Genomic DNA, 19,649 nt, shown 5'->3' with positions numbered 1-19,649 from the left:
TGTTAACATCTTATGTTAGTATGTATTTTACATTAAAGTCCATCCTTTATTCAGATTTCCTTAGATTTTTACCTGATGTCCTTTTGCTGTTCCAGGATCCCATGTTACCTATATTCATTGTCTCCTTAGGCTCCTCTTGGCTGTGCCGGTTTCTCAGACTTTTCTTGTTTTTGATGACCTTGACAGTTTTGAGGAGTGCTGGGCAAGCATCTAAAGAGGATCTCGGCCAGGCGCAGTGACTCACGCCTGTAATCCCAGCACTTTGGAAGGCCGAGGTGGGTGGATCACTTGAAGTCTGGAGTTCGAGACCAGCCTGGCCAACATGGTGAAGCCTCATCTCTATTAAAAATACAAAAATTAGCCAGGCATGGTGGTACGCACCTGTAATCTCAGCTACTCAGGAGGCTGAGGCACGAGAATCGCTTGAACCAGGAGGCGGAGGTTGCAGTGAGCCAACATCGTGTCACTGTGCTCCAGCCTGGGCTGGGGACAGAATGAGACTCTGTCTCAAAAAAAATAATAAAAAATAAAAAGAATCTCTTCTCAACTGGGATTTGTGCAGTATTTTTCTCTTTTTGACAGTCTTGCTCTGTCACCCAGGCTGGAGTGCAGTGGTGCAATTTCGGCTCAAGCCATTCTCCTCAGCCTCCCAAGTAGCTGGGACTACAGAAATGCACCACCACGCCTGGCTAATTTTTGTAGAGACAAGGTTTCACCGTGATGTCCAGGCTGGTCTCAAACTCCTGAGCTCAAGCGATCTGCTCACCTCGGCTTCCCAAAGTGGTGGGATTACATGCATGAGCTACCACACCTGGCTATGTCCAGTATTTTCTTTTTTCATAATTAGACTGTGCCGAATTTTGGGAAGGAGGACCAGAGAGGTAAAGTGCTATTTCATCACATCATGTCAAGGGTACATACAATCCACAAGCCTTTCCATGACTGATGTCAACCATGATCACTTGGCTGAGGTGATGTGTGTGAGGCTTCTCTGTAAAGTTGTTCTCCCCTTCCCCTTTCCATGCTGCATGCACCCTTTGGAAGAAAGTCACTATGTGTAGCCTACACCTAAGGAACAGGGACTTATGTTCACGTTCCCCTTGTTGAGGGCAGAGTAGCTACATGAGTTACTAAATTATTTTTTCTTTTTTTCTTGTTGTTGTTTTGTTTTTTTGTTTTTTTTGAGACGGAGTCTCACTCGCCCAGGCTGGAGTGCAGTGGCGCAATCTCGGCTCACTGCAAGCTCCACCTCCCAGGTTCACGCCATTCTCCTGCATCAGCCTCCCGAGTAGCTGGGACTATAGGCGCACGCCACCACACCCAGCTAATTTTTTTGTATTTTTTTTAGTAGAGATGGGGTTTCTTATTTATTTTTTTTTGAGACGGAGTCTGGTGCTGTCGCCCAGGCTGGAGTGCAGTGGTGCAATCTCGGCTCACTGCAAGCTCTGCCTCCTGGGTTCACGCCATTCTCCTGCCTCAGCCTCCTGCACAGCTGGGACTACAGGCGCTTGCCACCACGCCCGGCTAATTTTTGTATTTTTAGTAGAGACGGGGTTTCACCTTGTTAGGCAGGATGATCTCGATCTCCTGACCTCATGATCCACCCACCTCGGCCACCCAAAGTGCTGGGATTACAGGTGTGAGCCACCATGCCTGCCCTGAGATGGGGTTTTACCATGTTAGCCAGGATGGTCTCAAGTTCCTGACCTCGTGATCCACCCGTCTCAGCCTCCCAAAGTGCTGGGGTTACAGGCGTGAGCCACCGCGCCCTGCTGAATTATTAAATTCTTCTATACAAGAGACTTATCTATTTTCCCCCCATTTATTTTTATTTATTTATTTTTTGGAGATGAGTTTTGCTCTTGTCGCCCAGGCTAGAGCGCAATGGCGCAATCTTGGCTCACTGCAACCTCCACCTCCTGGGTTCAAGTGATTCTCCTGCCTCAGCCTCCCGAGTAGCTGGGATTACAGGCACATGCCACCATGCCCGGCTAAGTTTTGTATTATTAGTAGAGACGGGGTTTCACCATGTTGGCCAGGTTGGTCTTGAGCTCCAGGCCTCAGGTGATCTACCTGCCTCAGCCTCCCAAAGTGCTGGGATTACAGGCGTGAGCCACTGCGCCCGGCCTATTCTCCCCCATTTATTTGTTCAATTATTTATATCAGTATGGACTCCAGGATATTTATTTTACACTTTGGTTTATAATCCAGCGATAAGGCTGGGCACAGTGGCTCACGTTTGTATTCCCAGCACTTGGGGAAGCCAAGATGGGCGTATCACCTGAGGCCAAGAGTTTGAGACCAGCCTAGCCAACATGGTGAAACCCTATCTCTACTAAAAATACAAAAATTAGCTGGGTATGATAGTGCATGCTTATAATCCTAGCTACTCTGGTACCTGAGGCAGGAGAATGGTTTGAAGCAGGGAGGTGGAGGTTGCAGTGAGCGGAGATCCTGCCACTGCACCCCAGCCTAGGCAACAGAGTGAGACTTTGTCTCAAAAATAAATACATAAATAATCCAATGTTACTTTGTTTTATTGCCCAAAATGTTTCAGCTTTGCCCATTGGTTGCTCTTTTAGCCTCCTTTGACCTGCTCAGTCATTGTGAGGATTTTTGTTTTTATTTTTTGGTTACTTCTTTACTTTTTGGCACTGCCAGATTTTTGGAGACAGACTCTGTCCCCCAGGCTGGAGTGCAGCCTCACGATCTCGGCTCACTGCAGCCTCTGCCTCCCAGATTCATGCAATTCTTGTCCTCAACCTCCTGAGTAGCTGGGATTACAGGTGCACGCTACCATTTCTGGCTAATTTTTGTATTTTTAGTAGAGACGAGGTTTCCCCATGTTGGCCAGGCTGGTTTTGAACTCCTGACCTCAAGTGATCCACTTGCCTCGGCCTTCCAAAGTGCTGGGGTTACAGGCATGAGCCACCGCGCCCGGCCCCAGGCTTACTTTGTGTATTTCGTGCTGGAGTCGTAGATTCAGCTGGCTCTCCAAGGCCACTGCCTTTTTAGCAAATGTTTTCTCTCAGCTATGTTGACATAGAGTGATGTGGATGCCTTGAGTTATTTCTTCTCTTGATGTTTAGTCATAGTTACTGAAGACCCTGGAGTTGGGAAAGGTAGAGGTGGACCTGGGAAATCTACCCCGCGAGAATCAACTGCAGTCCTGGGAGTTAATCCCAGTAGCTGGCTGTTGTTCTTCTACTCACGCATTCATACTGCTCTTACCCCTGCCTGTTGCTATGACTGATCCAAAAAATGGTCTGCTTTGGTCTTTCCTTTGGAATTTACCTATGGAGTTGGGAAGATGAGGTATGTGTATATAATCGTTCTCTATTTCAGGTGCTAAGTTCTCCAGCTAAACCTTCCTGGACTCTGGGTCTTGTAAGAGATTCCACATGGTCCGGGCCAGTCAGTGTCTTTTGCTGCCCTTCCAAAATGGACTGCCCCCATGGGACAGTTTGTGGCTGTTGGTGGGCTCAGGGTAGGCTGTCACTTTGTGCAATGATCCTGAATCATTGAACAGCTGAAATCCTTCCGTTGTACTGTCATCTCTCTGAAAATGTGTAACTTGAGCCCTGCTGGAAACACTAACTTGGGATCTTAACAGGAGTTGGTTTACAAGCCTCTTGCCTTCTATTCATAGCTCCATGTATGTCCCCTTCAGGTGGCTGTCAGAGGCATCCCAGGCGTGGAGGAGGGTGTGGGTGGCCTCCCTAACCCTGGCTGCTCTCCTAGACATCAGATTGCTCTCTGAGCTGCTCGACAGCATGGTGATTAATGACGCCAGTTTCCAAACCTCTAGCATTTACAGCCTGGTTTTTAAAAGGAACTCTGCTTTCTTTGTCAGCTGCTCTATTCCTGTCCCCTCCCCCTCTCCACAACTGAACTGCTTCTTCCCTTTCCTGAAAGAGGCTTTGAGATGGAAGGAAGAGCATTTGGGCTTGAAGATGCTTTGTGGGCTGGGCGCGGTGGCTCATGCCTGTAATCTCAGTACTTTGGGAGGCCAAGGCGGGGGCATTGCTTGAGCGCAGGAGTTTGAGATCAGCCTGGGCAACATGATGAAACCCCATCTCTACCAAAAAAAACCAAGATGCTTTGTGTTAATGGGGCTTTTTTTTTTTTTTTAAGAGGTTATGGTTTGCATGGTTGGGGCCTTCACCCCATGCAGATTTATTGGATGGTGATGGTTTCTCCCCTCCATTTTTGTGGTTTTGGGAGCTAGTCTCCAGAGGATACAAGATTGGGGTTGTTGGCCGGGCGCGGTGGCTCACGCTTGTAATCCCAGCACTTTGGGAGGCCGAGGCGGGCGGATCACGAGGTCAGGAGATCGAGACCATGGTGAAACCCCGTCTCTACTAAAAATACAAAAAATTAGCCGGGCGTGGTGGCAGGCGCCTGTAGTCCCAGCTACTCGGAGAGGCTGAGGCAGGAGAATGGCGTGAACCCGGGAGGCAGAGGTTGCAGTGAGCCGAGATCGTGCCACTGCACTCCAGCCTGGGTGACAGAGCAAGACTCCGGCTCAAAAAAAAAAAAAAAAAAAGATTGGGGTTGTTGACAGGACACTGAGTATCTTCTAGGAAACTGGGGAAAGACGTCCTCTTCAACATTCTCTCCAAATGAGAGATGCTGAAGAATGGAGTCCCGGGAAACTGGAGGTAAGAGGAACGTGTGAATGTTGTCTGAAAGATGAAGTGAGGAGTCCGCCTCCTTCACAGGGAAGTGAAGGCGCAGGGGCTTCCCTGCTGCAGAACATGTACTGAATGCTTCCCCATGCCAGGCCCTTTGCTGACAGTCTCACATGCATCATCTTCCTGGCAGTCCTGGAGACAGGTGGTACTGGTCTCTCCATTTTACATGTGAGGAAATGGGTTCAGTGACAACACCAGGCCACCCTAGTAAGTGGTGCCTCCAGAACTTGAACTGAAGTTCAAGTTGTCTGACTCCAGCACTTGTGCTCTTAAGCCCTGTGCAGTAGGGATGGAGGAAGTCCTCCCTAGGGAAGTGAGGCAGCTCCTCAGCTGCTCTGTGGCTCTGTTAGGGGACCTGAGCCGTCTGGCAGATGAATGCGGATTTAAGCCCTCAACTTCTCCCGTTCACTTGCCACGTGTAAGCAGGCAGTACCTCTCCTATGTGCAGTTCACCGTATCTGTGCCCACCTACTATGGGTCAGGCTTGCTGTTATGTGCTGTTAACACAAAGGAAACCCATTGTCCAGCCTTTGAGAATTTTGTAATGTGGTTGTTTTCATCTGCAACAGTGCCTTTAATTTCTCTTGCTTTCTCACTCACAACCCTCAGTCCCCCAAGTTCTCCAACCCCTTGCCACCTACACTAGTCTTACGAACATTTGGGGCCATGGAAGCAGAAGTGTGATTCACTCATTGAATCTTGTTTAGACCTATTCATTGCTTGATTTCTTCACTGGGCACCACTCTACAGTTTGTTCAGCAAAAATTAAGAAAGATGCCAGACACAGTGGCTCATGCCTGTAATCGCAGCACTTTGGGAGGCTGAAGCAGGTGGATCACTTGAGCCCAGGAGTCTGAGACCAGCCTGGGCAACATGGCGAAACCCCATCTCTACAAAAAATAGAAAAATTAGCTGGGCATGGTGGCATGCGCCTGTAGTCCTAGCTACTCGGGAGGCTGAGGTAGGAGGATTGCTTGAGCCCAGGAAGTCAAGGTAGCAGTAAGCTATGATTGTGTCACTGCACTCCAACCTGGGGAGCAGAACAAGACCCTGTCTCAAAAATATATATAGAAAAAGAGCTGGGTGCAGTGGCTCATGCCTGTAATCCCAACACTTTGGGAGGCTGAAGCAAGCAGATCACTTGAGGTTAGGAGTTCGAGACCAGCCTGGCCAACATGGTGAAACCTCATCTCTACTAAAAATACAAAAATACAAGCCGGGTATGGTGGTACACACCTGGAATCCCAGCTACTCAGGAGGCTGAAGCAGGAGAATCGCTTGAACCCAGGAGGCGGAGGTTGTAGTGAGCCCAGATTGTGCCACTGCACTCCAGCCTGGGCGACAGAGCAAGACTCCATCTCAGAGAAAAAAAAAAAAAAAAAATATATATATATATATATTCTAAAATATTGTTCTTTGGTGCCCAGGCTTCTGAGAATAGCCATCATCCCTCAGGTCTCCCACCGAGAACTGTGACTTTTTTCTTGTTGGTTGCATAGCCTCTGACCACGGTGTGTGTGGTGTCTGAACAGGAGGCATTTGGCTTGCTGGTTCTCTTTTCCCCCACTTTCCTCTCAAACATGACCTCTGCTCTCTGTTTAGGAGCTGAAGGCAAAACAAGGGGGCAGTGATTTAAACTGGCTTTCTTTTGTTTTCTGTTATTTGTAAGGGCGGGAAGGGTTTTGGAGAGGTGTCCACTGGTGTGAGTGGCTGGATGAACAGGTGCTGCTTCTGATCCTGACTTTCAACAGAGGTTTTTGGAGTCTTTCTGGGCCTAGGGCAGCAGCAGAAGTGGCAGCTGTCCCGGCTGGTGCTTCTGACCCCTGCAGAGCCCCTTTTGATATGGCGGGAAGATGGGCCCTGCATTGATGAGATTCCAGTGAGAAATGTCCTAGCTAAATAGTAACTGCCTGAGCAAATGAAATACAGGATAGTTGTGAGGATTGTGGATCAACAGGAATCCTGCATCTGTCTGTCCTGACTGGCTTCCATTTGACTCATGCCCTATTCCAGGACAGCGGCAGGGCAGGCTGGAGCCAGAAGAACCTTTGCCTTGGATGGCACTCTTCCTAGCATCCCACCTGGCATTGGCAGGTGAAGAACTGACTGATGGCGTGTGAGCCACCATACAGCCATGTTATCATCCCTACCAAGCCCTGTGGCTGGGACATGTGTGTGGTTCTGGGCTGCAGAAAGATTCTAAGTTGAGCTTTTGCTTGAGGCTTGAGAGAGCAGCCCTAGACAGGAGTAGAGAATCTGGCACAGCCTGGATCACAAGGTCAGGAAATCGAGACCATCCTGGCTAACATGGTGAAACCTCACCTCTACTAAAAAATACAAAAAATTAGCCAGATGTGGTGGCACGCGTATGTAGTCCTAGCTACTCGGGAGGCTGAGGCAGAATTGCTTGAACCTGGGAGCTGGAGGTTGCAGTGAGCTGAGATCGCGCCACTGCACTCCAGCCTGGGTAACAGAGCGAGACTCCGTCTCAAAAAAAAAAAAAAATAATAATAATCTGCCACAACCTTGCTGACTGAGGTGTGCTGTTAGACACTGGGCCCTCTTAGGGAGAACAGTCTCTCAGGAATGTCAGCGTTAGGGCCTGGCCCCCCTGGTGCCTTTTGGAATCGGTAGGCTGGCCGAGAGCCTTGCCTGGTGCAGCTGCAGGCAGTGCCTTGTCTGTGGGCCTTCCTTGCTACCTGTCTCCTCTGTTGGCCAGTAGGGCCAATGACTGAGAATTGTTGAGCTGCCCATGAAGCCTGGGGCCCTTCTGTGGACAGCACTGGCCGACCACACTGGCCAAGCTGTGCCAGCAGATCCATGGAGATGTCCTCCCACCCCAGTAGTCTTCCTCCCTGTGGTTGCAGAAAGACGGAGTGGATGCTGGAGGTTTCCATCCAGCCCTGACTGCTCCTCTCTGAGCCTCTCCAGAGAACCCATCTGTCATTGAGAGCTGGGAAGACAGCTCAGGGATCAGGGAAGGATTTCATGGTGTTCTGCTGGGGTAGAGTCCTGGAAAGCTAAGGGTCTGTCCCTCAGGGGTGTCTTCCACCTGAGTGAGCTTGGCATCTGTCCTGAGTGATACAAGACTTCCCACACAAGGGAAAGGGCTGCAAGAGCCAGTTGTGCTCTGTCCTGGCTGACTTCGGCAAAGTCCCAGGCTCAGTCTGCACAGTGTTTATTAAAGATCACTTGGTAATGCGTATCCAGGCTTTAAGCCTCTTGACGCCCCTGCACGCTGGCCCCTTTTGCAGGTATTGGTGGAGCTGGTGGCTGCACTTGGGGCTCTGGTGGATCCCATGAGGGCCTGATTGTGGTGTGGAAGTCTAGGCACTAAGCCTCAGAAATCTTATTGAGAAAAGAATGAAATGAAACCAATCCCAGTTAAGGGAGCTGGGGGGGTGCTTTCCCCGTGGTAGGGGACCCAGCTCACCTTGAGTGCCCCTCTGGGATGATTTACTTCCCTTTCCCCTGGAAAAAGGGTCATCTTCCTGTGGCTGTGGAAAGGCAGCACCTTCCTCCCTACTGCTGCCTCCCCCAAGTCTAGGTTTAAGAGCTGGACCTCCTGAAGGTGGGAGGTGGAGCCCACCCTGTTCCAACACCCCCCATTGGGATTCGGCTAGATCTCACCCTGGGCTCTTAAGCTTCTGGCTTCCAGGGCCAGGGCCAAGCTTCCCCTGTTAGACTCTTAGGTAAGACACGGGCCCTGTGTGAAGCAGTTCCATAGTCCTGGTCACACAGAGGACACCCTTCTCTTTGATTCCGTCCCCCAACCCCTAAACCCCCCTTTCTTCTGCAGATATACTCTGGACTAGCTGGGGAGTGCAGAATATCATACTGTTATAACCTCTTTCTCCCCATCGAAAAGACATAAATATCAGTTTCTCTTTATTATTGTGAAGCTTTAAACCAGTTGAAAATCCTTTAGCCCACAGTTAAGCCCAAACACTAAATACATCCTTAATATATATGCAGGAATCTTATTTTTTATGAGGAATCCCATTGTCTTGCACCTTATTTGTGTTTAACATTTGGGTATCTTTGTTCTCCTTTGGTCTTTTCCGATTCAGGTATCATGTTTTTTATTGTCCTTTTTTTTGAGACAGAGTCTCGCTCAGTCACCAGGCTGGAGTGCAGTGGCACGATCTCGACTCACTGCAACCTCCGCCTCCCGGGTTCAGGCAATTCTCCTGCCTCAGCCTCCCGAATAGCTGGGACTACAGGTAGGCGCCACCACGCCCAGCTAATTTTTGTATTTTTAGTAGAGACGGGGTTTCACCATGTTGGCCGGGATGGTCTCGATCTCTTGACCTCATGATCCACCCACCTCAGCCTCCCAAAGCGCTGGGATTATAGGCGTGAGCCACCGTGCCCAGCCCTTGATTGTCTTTAATATTATTTTCTTCATACTAAAGAGGCAGAAAATATTTTATATACAGAGGAGCTAGATTGCATTCATATCGTTTTCAAGCTTTAATTTTTCATGATTATATGCAAAATTCTATACCAGCAGCATTTTTTTACCTTTTTATTGACATGTGACTTTAATAGTTTACAAATTGTAAATACAGCTCGATGGGTTTTTATATGATTATACACTCATATATTTACCTCTCAAATCAAGATATAAAACTCTTCCATCCAGCAGTGTGCTTTTTTTTTTTTTTTTTTTTTTTTTTTTTTGAGGCGGTGTCTCGCTCTGTTGTCCAGGCTGGAGTGCAATGGTGCGATCTTGGCTCACCACAACCTCTGCCTCTTGGATCAAGTGATTCTCCTGCCTCAGCCTCCCAAGTAGCTGGGATTACAGGTGCCAGCCACCACGCCCAGCTAATTTTTGTATTTTTAGTAGAGTCGGGGTTTCACCAGGTTGGACAGGCTGGTCTCCAACTCCTGACCTCTGGTGATCCACCCACCTCGGCCTCCCAAAGTGCTGGGATTACAGGCATGAGCCACCTCGCCTGGCAGCAGTGTGCTTTTTTCAGTTTGATAGAAACTCATTTTTCCCTAGCTAAAAGCTACATTTTTTAAAAACATGCATAGAAGGTCGCAGTCCCTGTTATTTTTAGTAACAGGGGTTATGGTAATGAGATTGTTAATATTCTGGGGTTTTTCTTTCTATCTCTAATAGGAGAGCCTTGCTTGAGTTATGAGTCTTGGGCAGGCTTGGGCTCTGCCACCAGCTGGCTGTGTGACCCTAGGCAGGTCACTTCCCCTCACCTTCATTTTTTTTCTTTAATTGTCAACAGTAGGATGGGGTCTTTAAGGCCCTTTTGGGCTCTGACTGCCAATTCTAGCCTCTAGAGTAATAAACCTGCCACTTGTTGAAAGCTCACCTTCAACCTGATACTGTGGTGAATTGTTTCACTTGATCTGAACTACCCCATGCAATTAGTATTAAAGAATGCCCATTTTTAGATAAGGAACTGAAGCTGATAATGATCACTTGTGTGACTTGGCCAAGGTCACACGGCTAATAAACGGTGGAGTGGAGCTTGAACCAAACCCGGCTCAGCCTCCCAAGTCCTAACCTGCTAGCTACGCTGGGGAAGGTGTGTGGGTACCTCATGTGGATCGTGGCTGGCGTTGCTTCAGATTCTTCTTTCCTCTGGGTCTGCAACCAGCTAGAAGCCTGGATAGTCCTGCTGTGAGTCTGTCCTCTGTTTCTGTGTGCTGGCAGTGGTTTTCCCTTTTGAGGAAGAGCTGTGTTATTGAGCCTATGGGTAAATCATCTCCCCAACTAATCGGAGCCTCGGAAGCATTTGCAAAGCCCTGGCTCCAGTTGGCTTTTAAATCAAATGTCTTCCACTTTAGCCTTTGAACCGAGTTACCTCCTCCTGTGTCCCTTGCTCCCTTTTCTTTAACAACTCCTTTCTGCCGTTGTTTTTTTGGTTTTGTTTTGTTTTGTTTTGTTTTGTTTTGTTTTGTTTTGTTGGACTCTTGTTTAAATATTCAGGAATGCCTTTTTCCGGGGTAAAATGTAGCTGAAGAGTCACTGGTCAGAAGCACCTCCAGGGGACCCTGGGCGGGGTCACTTGGTTCTCAGGCCACCCGGCTAACCTTGAGTGAGCTAGTCTCTACACCCCCCCCCCCCCCCCCCCCCCAGTCAACAGTCTGATTGGTTTCCCTAATCAGCTTGCTCTCCAGGCTGTGCCAGGACTCTCAGCTAGAGGAAGTCTCTAAAGCAAACAGGAAGCACAAGAGACACTCATCAGCTGGAATTGCTCATCCTTTTACTAGGAAGGACAAAACATATGAAGTGGGTGACTTCGTGGTTTAGAGGAGAGAAAGGTGAAACTTTCGAAGGGAGGTTAGGGGGAGGAATTGCAGCAGCATCTAGTGTCTTGGGGAAGGCTCCAGTTGCTGAGTGAAGCTGAAGACCCCTCCCACATTCATGGACTTACACGTGCACACTTATGAGTTGTGCACAGCACTGATCGGGGGTGCCTTTCTGTCTCTTAGATTTCTCCCTCCTTCCTATATCAACCGTAGCTCTTGTGCTTCGATCAACTGCTTAAAATCACTGGGAACTTATTTTTAAAATACTGATTTCTGGACTCCACCTCTAGAGATTCTAATTCAGTTGGTCAGGGTATTTTCTAAAGGCCCTGGGTGATTCTGGTGAAAAAGAGTTTGACTGGAGGCTGAAATAGAAGGATCGCTTGAGCCTGGGAGGTCAAGGCTGCAGTGAACCGTGATTGCACCACTGCTTTAGCCTGGGCAACAGTGAGACTCTATCTCAAAAAAAAAAAAAAAAAAACAATTACAGGTGGCTCACACCTGTAATCCCAGCACTTTTGGAGGTTGAGGCAGATGGATCACTTGAGGCCAGGAGTTTGATACCAGCCTGGCCAACGTGGTGAAACCCTGTCGCTACAAAAAATACACAAAAATTTAGCCAGGTATAATGACGTATACCTATAGTTCCAGCTACTCCTAGAAGCTGAGGCATTAGAATCGCTTGAGCCTGGGTGGCAGAGGTTGCAGTGAGCAGAGATCGTGCCACTGCACTCCAGCCTGGGTGACAGAGCGAGATTCTGTCTCAAAAAAAAAAAAAAAAAAAAAAGAATTCGAGACCCACTGACCTGTAGTGTCCAGAGCACAGGGAACCCCGGAGCAGGGAAGAACAGTGTCCCATTTTTCTTTCTCTGTCTCTCCCATCCTTGGCCCAGAAGTGCCTGTGCACAGGGCCGGGGTGTTTAGGAGCTTAGATCCCTTCTGCCCTTTCATGTGCATTGTATTAATAGGAAAATAGTGTGACTCCAAGTCCTTATACATTCTCTCCCCTTTCCTGTGGAAGACATGAGGTTGGGACTGGTGCTTGTTCTTAGTGGCCTCTGAACAAGCCAGGGTTCTGATTTGGATGGTGGGTCCATGGCAAGGAGAATCTTTCTCCCTAGATCTGAAGCTCCAGCACTGCCATTGTACTCGTGAAAAAAAGCCAACTTTTTTTTTTTTTTTTGAGACAGAGTCTCACTCTTTTGCCCCAAGCTGGAGTGCAATGGCGCGATCTCAGCTCACTGCAATCTCTGCTTCCTGGGTTCAGGCAATTCTTGTGCCTCAGCCTCCCAAGTAGCTGGGATTACAGGTGTGTATTACCGCCTTGGCTAATTAAAAAAAATCAACTTTGACTGTAACTTTAGCTCTTATGGAGAATTTGATTTTTGTCTCCAAGACGACTTTGAAAACCATGTCAGTTTTGGTTATAATTCCATCACCTGGACTGCACAAGTGGATAATTTTTGCCAGGGGTTCAAAAGGAAAGATTGCCAGTAAGACACCCATTCCTGGGAAGCAGGACAGCTCAGTGAATGCATTCACCTTTACTACCTACCATGTCTTCAGTTTCCCAGGCTTGGGAGGAGAGGGTATAATGTTTCCTGGGGCTCTCAGTCTGGCCTTCCCCTGGCTTAGACACCCTCATACCTCCGTGCGCCCTTCCCAGCAAAATTGGCTTCCTTGGGCTTTATTGACTGCAAAGGTTGGACACCACTGCTCATTTGATCACCAAGCAGGGCCAGGAAAACCACGAGGCAACAGACCATAAAAAGTGCTGGGTGTGCCTGCTCAGGTATCTCTGGAAGGCAGGATCAGTGACCAGGCAGAACATGTCACCAGCTAGTTTATGCCAGGGAGAGCCTGTCTTAGTTCATTGGGATGGCCAGAGTCTGTTCACCAATAGTCTTGGAGAAAGTGTTACAAATAACCGTGTCAGTACTCTTAGCTACTGTTTACTCAACATGATGTGTGTGAGACAGCTGGCAAACATTGCCATTAACCCTGGTGTGCCCCATATTAGTGATGAGAACACTGAGGCTCAGCTCAGGTGGCTTCTACAAAGTGATTCAGAAGTGGCAGGAGACAGTCATATCTGTGGTGCCGAAAGCCAATGCCTGTGCTCACTCTTCTGCCAGATGCTGTAGCCCTGGCTGTGCTTCAGTGGCACCTGCAGATGCTGGGCTCTGCACCAAACCTTCATGGGAATCTCGAGGGGCTGGCTGCACAGATGACTTCAATGTACAGACACCGTTGAGAACCACTGCAGGAGAGTTATTTGTCTCCCCTCTGGCTTGTTTTTAAAAATCACATTCTGTCCCTCTAACCCTGTGGTTTGGTAGTGACAAGACTTAGATCTGTTACCTGTATTTTTCTCGACCTGTAGGTGCTGGTTACTCCCCAGCCCGGTACCCTAAGCACCAGCTGCTTTGGTTTTTTTGGAATCAGAGACTTGGTTTTCTATTACCATCTCCCAGTCCATTCATACCTTCTCCTCCGGTGCCCCAGCCACAGACTGTTGCTCAGCCAAGACTCTGTGTCACGTGGATTCATGGTAATAACCAACTTGTAATTCCACTGTGGTTTTCCCTCTGTTGCTGTCGCCCTGCCTGACTCTGGGCGGCTCCTCCAACTGTTGAGGGCACTCAGAAACTGCAAGATTACTGTGACTGTTGCTAGAGCCAGCTAGAGCTAGACCTTCCTGGACCAGCAAAGTTGCTGCCACAAAAAAGAGTTTCATTCACCTAGCAGCCCTAAACCAAACATAGGGCAGGCACTGCCTCCGTTGTTCTTCCACAGCAGGGAGGATGGCATCGTGTCCATGGTGGGTCTGGGGGGGTTCTGTCACCTGTAAGCTGGGTGACCATGAGCAGGACATTTAATATATGCATGTTAAATTATCTATCTGAAAAATGGAGGTTGTCGTAAAGCTTGAAGGAGATAATGGTTGTGCAATTGGGAAGCTGAGGCGGGAGGGTTGCTTGAGGCCAGGAGTTGAAGACCAGCCTGGGCAACACAGTGAGACTCCATCTCTGCAAAAAAAAAAAAAAAAAAAAAAAAAAAAAAAAAAAAAGAAAGAAAGAAAATTTTAATTAGCTGGGTGTGGTGGTGTATACCTGCTGGGAGGCTGAGGCAGTAGGGTCTTGGAAGCTGCAGTGAGCTGTGATCACACCACTGCACTGCAGCCTGGGCAACACAGTGAGACCTTGTTTCTTTAAAAAAAAAAAAATTATTTCCTTCAGTCAGCACTCTGAGTTCCTAGTATGCACATAGGCACTGTGAGGAAGGCATCTCTAAGAAGCAGAAAGCACAGACCTTGTCTCTTCATTGACTGGGGTGAAATGAGAAAGCGTCTTAAACTATGAAATATTGAAATGGCATAACTTTGAAATATTTACATGGTATTTCTGGTTGCTGATTGAGACCCACCACCCCGTACTTCCTTTCTTGTACTTTTAGGGAAGAGGTGGGCCCCATTTCAAACCTCTTTTCCTTTGGTTCTGTCCAGAAAGGAAACTGTTGTTTCTGGCTAGTGAATCATTCTTCCTGAAGCTCACTTTTTAAATGAGTTGCTGGGAGAACTTGGATGTGGAAAACGATTTGAGGTTGAACAAAACAACCCTTTGCTGTCAGCTTCTTGCATGAGTGTGGACCATTTGCTTCCCACAGACACCTCCTGTTCATCCACATTGCTGTCCCTTGACCATGAGGGAATGTACTTCCCTTGCTCAGGGGCAGATCAGGGCTTTCCCTGGGATCTTAGACTCCATTATGCAAAGGGCAGCCTAATAAAAACCTTTTCTTTCCAACCCAGGTTCAAACACTGAACAGTGTTCAGTACTTACTACCTACTCACAGGACCTGTTTGTAAAACATTCTGTATATATCCTGATGTCTGTTGACATCAGATGTATATGTCTGATGAAGACATCCACTTATGTCTTCTAGAGGCTTCTAGAGATAGGCTCCTTATGTGTCTGCAATTCCAAAACTTACCAAAAACAAAAAGTTGAGCCTCTGAAGCTGTCACTAACCAATTGATTCAGATGTCGGGGCTGGAACACCAGCTGTTGGGGGTGCAGGACTTGGTCTCTGCCTTCCCACATCTCCTGCCTCTTCTGTCCATCACCCCATCTCTGCCAGTAGAGAATGGAACTGAGGTCTCTATTGAAAAGGGGAAAGTTGGTAGCTGTGCTGACTGCGGCAGAGCTCTGACTTTGGTTTGTGTTTCTGTGTGTGTTTGTTTCGGTGTGTGTCTTGGTGTCTGTTTTGGTGTGTATTTCTGTGTGTGTTTTGGCATGTGTTTGTGTGTGTGTTTCAGTGTGTATTTGTTTCGGTGTGTGTGTGTTTGTGTATTGGTGTGTGTTTCGCTGTGTGTTTCGCTATGTGTTTGTTTCTGTGTGTGTTTTGTTTTTTAATGGGTGGGAGATTTTGGCCCATCAAAAATGAGAGAACTAGGGAAGAAGGCTCAGGATGAGAGAGTGAAACATTACTTTGATTCTGGTGCACAGAGGCACACAATCCAGCCCTAGACTGAAAGTCAGTCAGTCCTTCTGAAGGTGGCAGGAGAAAAATGGCTATGTTAATAACAACTTGTACTGGCCAGGCCCTGGTCCCTGAATGCCCACGAGGTTGGCCAAGCACCTTCTCCGAGGAGCTTTCTACCAGGACCTCCTGGGCCCCCGTCTGCCTCACCACTGTGGTCCTGGCTACCAGACTGGAACTTCATTGTTAATCTAAATCCTAGTATCTTCCTGAGCTTTTTTTTTTTTTAATTTTGCCCCAAGAGCCTGTTGAGTTAACTGTCACCAGGCTGTCACACGTTGATTCATCACCTGTGTGTGTTTATTTGTAGGTGGATGTACATATTTGGGATCCAGAAGTCAATGTGTTTGCTCAGAACCATGAGCCTGAAGTTGGGAGACCATTCTCCTGTTTACGGCTCAGATGGTGGTAGAGCCAGTAGACGTCTAGTGTAGCCCAGTGAGGCCTCCTGACCTCTAGTGGGGAGGGCAGGGAGGTGAGGTGAGGGGAAGCAGTCGGCTAGGTCTTCAGCGAGGCCAGAGGGAAAGATCTGTAATTTAAGAAGGACACAGCGGGTGACGGCCTCTGAACTAACCCAGGACTTCTCATTTCTCCCTTACAGTTGGAGGTCCCCCTCCCCACTAAGTGCCTCTTTGCATAGCACCAGTCCCCACCCGCACGCTCTCTGGACCACTACAGCTGGACGGGCAATGGCGGGTCGGGGAGGCGCAGCACGACCCAATGGACCAGCTGCTGGGAACAAGATCTGTCAATTTAAGCTGGTTCTGCTGGGGGAGTCTGCAGTAGGCAAATCCAGCCTCGTCCTCCGCTTTGTCAAGGGACAGTTTCACGAGTACCAGGAGAGCACAATCGGAGGTGAGTGGGCATGAGGGAGTCGGGGAGGGGCCTAAAGGTTGCCAAAGAAATGCTTTGACCTTGAGGAGATGGGAAGCTGCCTGCCTGCATTAGAGACTAAATGCATCTGTGGTGGCAGCCCCACTTCCTCACCTGGGCCCTGGAATCGAGCCCAGCAACCGATCTCCATGCCAGAGTCCCCTCAGGCATTGCTAGTAAGCATTCACTGGGAGTGGAAAGCTAGCTTCCCATCCTGTTTCTGCCCCTTCTTGATTTGTGTGGCCTTGGCTAAGGCCCTTTCACTGCCCTGGCTTCATGGAGGGAGAGGCTGACTCTGGATCTTGAGGCCCCTTCTTACTATAACGGGTGGTCCATGTGCCCTGGCCTTTCCCACTTCCAGAAGAAGGAACAGCCTGGTGAGTCGGAGCTGGGTGATAGGTGGGTGTTTCTGAAGCTGGCTTTACCCTTTCTGGAGCTCACAGCCTGTTGATTCTACAGTGGTCAGCATTTAGGATGTGAGTGAGGGTCTGGCCTCGGCCTCTTGTCTCCATGGCTAACACAGACATCAAGAGGCAGGGGCCAATGCTGGCCTTGGCCTTGAGTCATCCTTTCTCTACTCTCTTGGTTGGTAGGAGGTTTCCAGGCAGCTGGAAACAAAATGGGCCGTGTCAGCAGTCTCCCTGCTGCCTCCTCAGCATTTGGGTCAGGAGCTGGAGAGGGGAAGTGAGGCAGTGCCCCAGGTCCCTCAGTGAGCTGGGGGAGGGCAGACCAGGAAAGCAGGCTTCTACACATGGCTGTCCCGGGTTCTCTGCTGGGTCCAGGGGCAAAGGGGCCTTTTGCTGTCTGTCCCAGCTCTGGACTCCTCCTTTGAAGCATGTGTACAGGCACCCTGCGTTCCCCTGTCTAAGGAGTCACCTCTTAGTGACTGAAGATCGGGTCATAGGGTGGCCATACAGGAACGGGTCTGGGTCAGAGCTAGGGGCAGTGGCTAGCTGGAGTGCCTGGAGGTGGTAGGGGTGGTTGGGAAGCCGGCCACCCAGCCTCAGCCTGGTGGTGGAACAGTGTGTACTTCCCCAGCATAGCTAAGTGTGTGAGAATGTCCTCAGGAAACCCAAGGTCAGTGACACCCCTGGGCTGGAGCAAACTGAGGGGTAGAGAGGTCCCCAGCTGGTCTGTTCTCTGAGTGGCGGGAGGAGGAGGTCTGAGGGCGCTCACCCTTCTGTGCTTGGAGTCAGGCTTCCCCTAGGCTTTCCCTCTCCTGCCCCTGCTGCGTTCCTCTTCAGAGAGTGGTCCTGAGATGGCTCAGTGCATGCAGGCATCCCTTCTCCTGCCCTTGCCTGGGCTGGGTCTGTAAAGCCTGTGCAGACCCTGTACCCCAGACACATACATAAAAATCCAAACTCCACCCCCCACTCAGGCCTGCTTTGGCTCCTGGGTTGAGGGTTCTCTGTGCCCATCTCTGTGGTGGGCTTCTGAGTGCCAGAGCCTAGAAGCAACAGTGGGATTATGTGGGGTGGCTTCCGACTCGCTCTTGCCCATGGACGCTCCTTCTCTCTTACAGCGGCCTTCCTCACACAGACTGTCTGCCTGGATGACACAACAGTCAAGTTTGAGATCTGGGATACAGCTGGACAGGAGCGGTATCACAGCCTGGCCCCCATGTACTATCGGGGGGCCCAGGCTGCCATCGTGGTCTATGACATCACCAACACAGTAAAGATTGCCCCTTGCCTCTTCCTCTGCCCTTCATCTTCTCAAAGCCCCAGGGATTGGGTTATCAGAGCCCCGATTTTAGGCCGCTTAACCCTCTGTTCCTGGGTGGGGGGTGGGCAGATTTCTTGTTTGGGGACATTGCATCATAATCTTTAGGTGGCAATGTCTTAGATAATTTGGCTGTGCCAGCTTGAGAGTCTCTAATGGGTGGCCCTGGGCAGAATGCCTTCTCTATCCCTTCGACATTCTGTCCCTGTCTCCTCAGGATACATTTGCACGGGCCAAGAACTGGGTGAAGGAGCTACAGAGGCAGGCCAGCCCCAACATCGTCATTGCACTCGCGGGTAACAAGGCAGACCTGGCCAGCAAGAGAGCCGTGGAATTCCAGGTGGGGAGATGACAGACTTGGGGGAAGGAGTGGAGTAAGCAGCTCCCACCGGCCTCACCTGGGTTGCTCAGGGGCTTTGGGAAGGACTATGCTAGGAGGCAACAGGGAAGCTTCCATCTGCTGTCCTCTCGTGCCTCAGGCATGGGCCTAACATGGCCCCTGTCTGTAATCCCAGTGCCTTGGGAGGCTGGAGTGGGAGGATCACTTGAGGCCAGGAGTTCGAGACCAGCCTAGGCGACACAGTAAGACTCTGTCTCTACAAAAGATTTAAAAATTAGCTGGGCTTGGTGGCACGCACCTGTAGTCTCAGCTGCTCAGGAGGCTGAGGCAGGAGGATTGCTTGAGCCCAGGAGTTTAAGACTGCAGTGATTGTGCCACTGCACTCCAGCCTGGGCAAGAGTGAGGCCCCATCTCTTTTAAAAAAACAAACAAACAAAAAAAAAAACCAGGTGTGGTGGCACACGCCTATAATCCCAATACTCTGCAGGCTGAGGCGGGAGGATCACTAGAGGCCAGGAGATTGAGGCTGCGGTGAGCAGTGATCGTGCCACTGCACTCCAGCCTGGGCAACACAGTAAGATCCTGTCTCAAAAAAAAAAAAAAAAAAGAAAAGAATAAAACATGGGCCTAAAAGGAATTGCCTGTCACCTGTCTTTCCCTGATTCTCTTTCTTTGGCGGTAGGGGTGTGTGTATGTATGGATCACTAGCCTTCTGCTTATCTTTTCTTGTAAGTGGACTTTTTAATTAAACTTATTGAAAAAAAAATACTTAAGTCTCTGCTAACCCTAGAAACTCAACTTCTCTTCTTCTAATTTCCCCAGTTTCTTGTCCTTCCGGAAATATGCACGTGTTTTTTAATCCCTTTCTTTACATTGATGGCAGTGTGCTATACATACTGTATATGATAATTTTTTACCAATCCCTAATAATAGCAAAAGACTGAAAACAGTGCTGCAGTAGACATCCACATACTTTTGTGCTTTTGTGCAAACATGTAAGTGTATTTGTAGGTTAACTTTCTACAAGTATTTCCTAGCCTAGTGATTTTGAAGAGCAAGAAGGCAGGGTGGACCTAGGGAAACCCGGGTAAGACATCTGCCAGTGATTGTGAGCCGAGAGGTGCTATACATGAACGGGGAAACCCAGATCAGGGCAGCCTTAGGCCTGAAAACCCCTGTGTGTGTCCCCTGATCTCTATTAT

General features: G+C 49.1%; 1 protein-coding gene across 1 annotated transcript in view; it reads left to right on the top strand.

The window, feature by feature from the left end:
- RAB5C (RAB5C, member RAS oncogene family) overlaps positions 1 to 19,649 on the top strand; it is a 30,162-nt gene that overhangs the window by 8,563 nt on the left and 1,950 nt on the right. Inside the window, exons 2-4 of the mRNA XM_055257252.2 lie at positions 16,114 to 16,367; positions 17,908 to 18,059; positions 18,325 to 18,447. Of these exons, the coding sequence (XP_055113227.1) occupies positions 16,202 to 16,367; positions 17,908 to 18,059; positions 18,325 to 18,447 (441 nt within the window). The 5' untranslated portion in view covers positions 16,114 to 16,201. The remainder of the gene's footprint in view (positions 1 to 16,113; positions 16,368 to 17,907; positions 18,060 to 18,324; positions 18,448 to 19,649) is intronic.

This window comes from Symphalangus syndactylus, chromosome 20, assembly GCF_028878055.3.
Source record: "Symphalangus syndactylus isolate Jambi chromosome 20, NHGRI_mSymSyn1-v2.1_pri, whole genome shotgun sequence".
In the NCBI taxonomy this organism is placed as follows: Eukaryota; Metazoa; Chordata; class Mammalia; order Primates; family Hylobatidae; genus Symphalangus; species Symphalangus syndactylus.
Note: the sequence above shows the minus strand (reverse complement) of the source record. Positions and strands in the feature narration are given on the sequence as shown.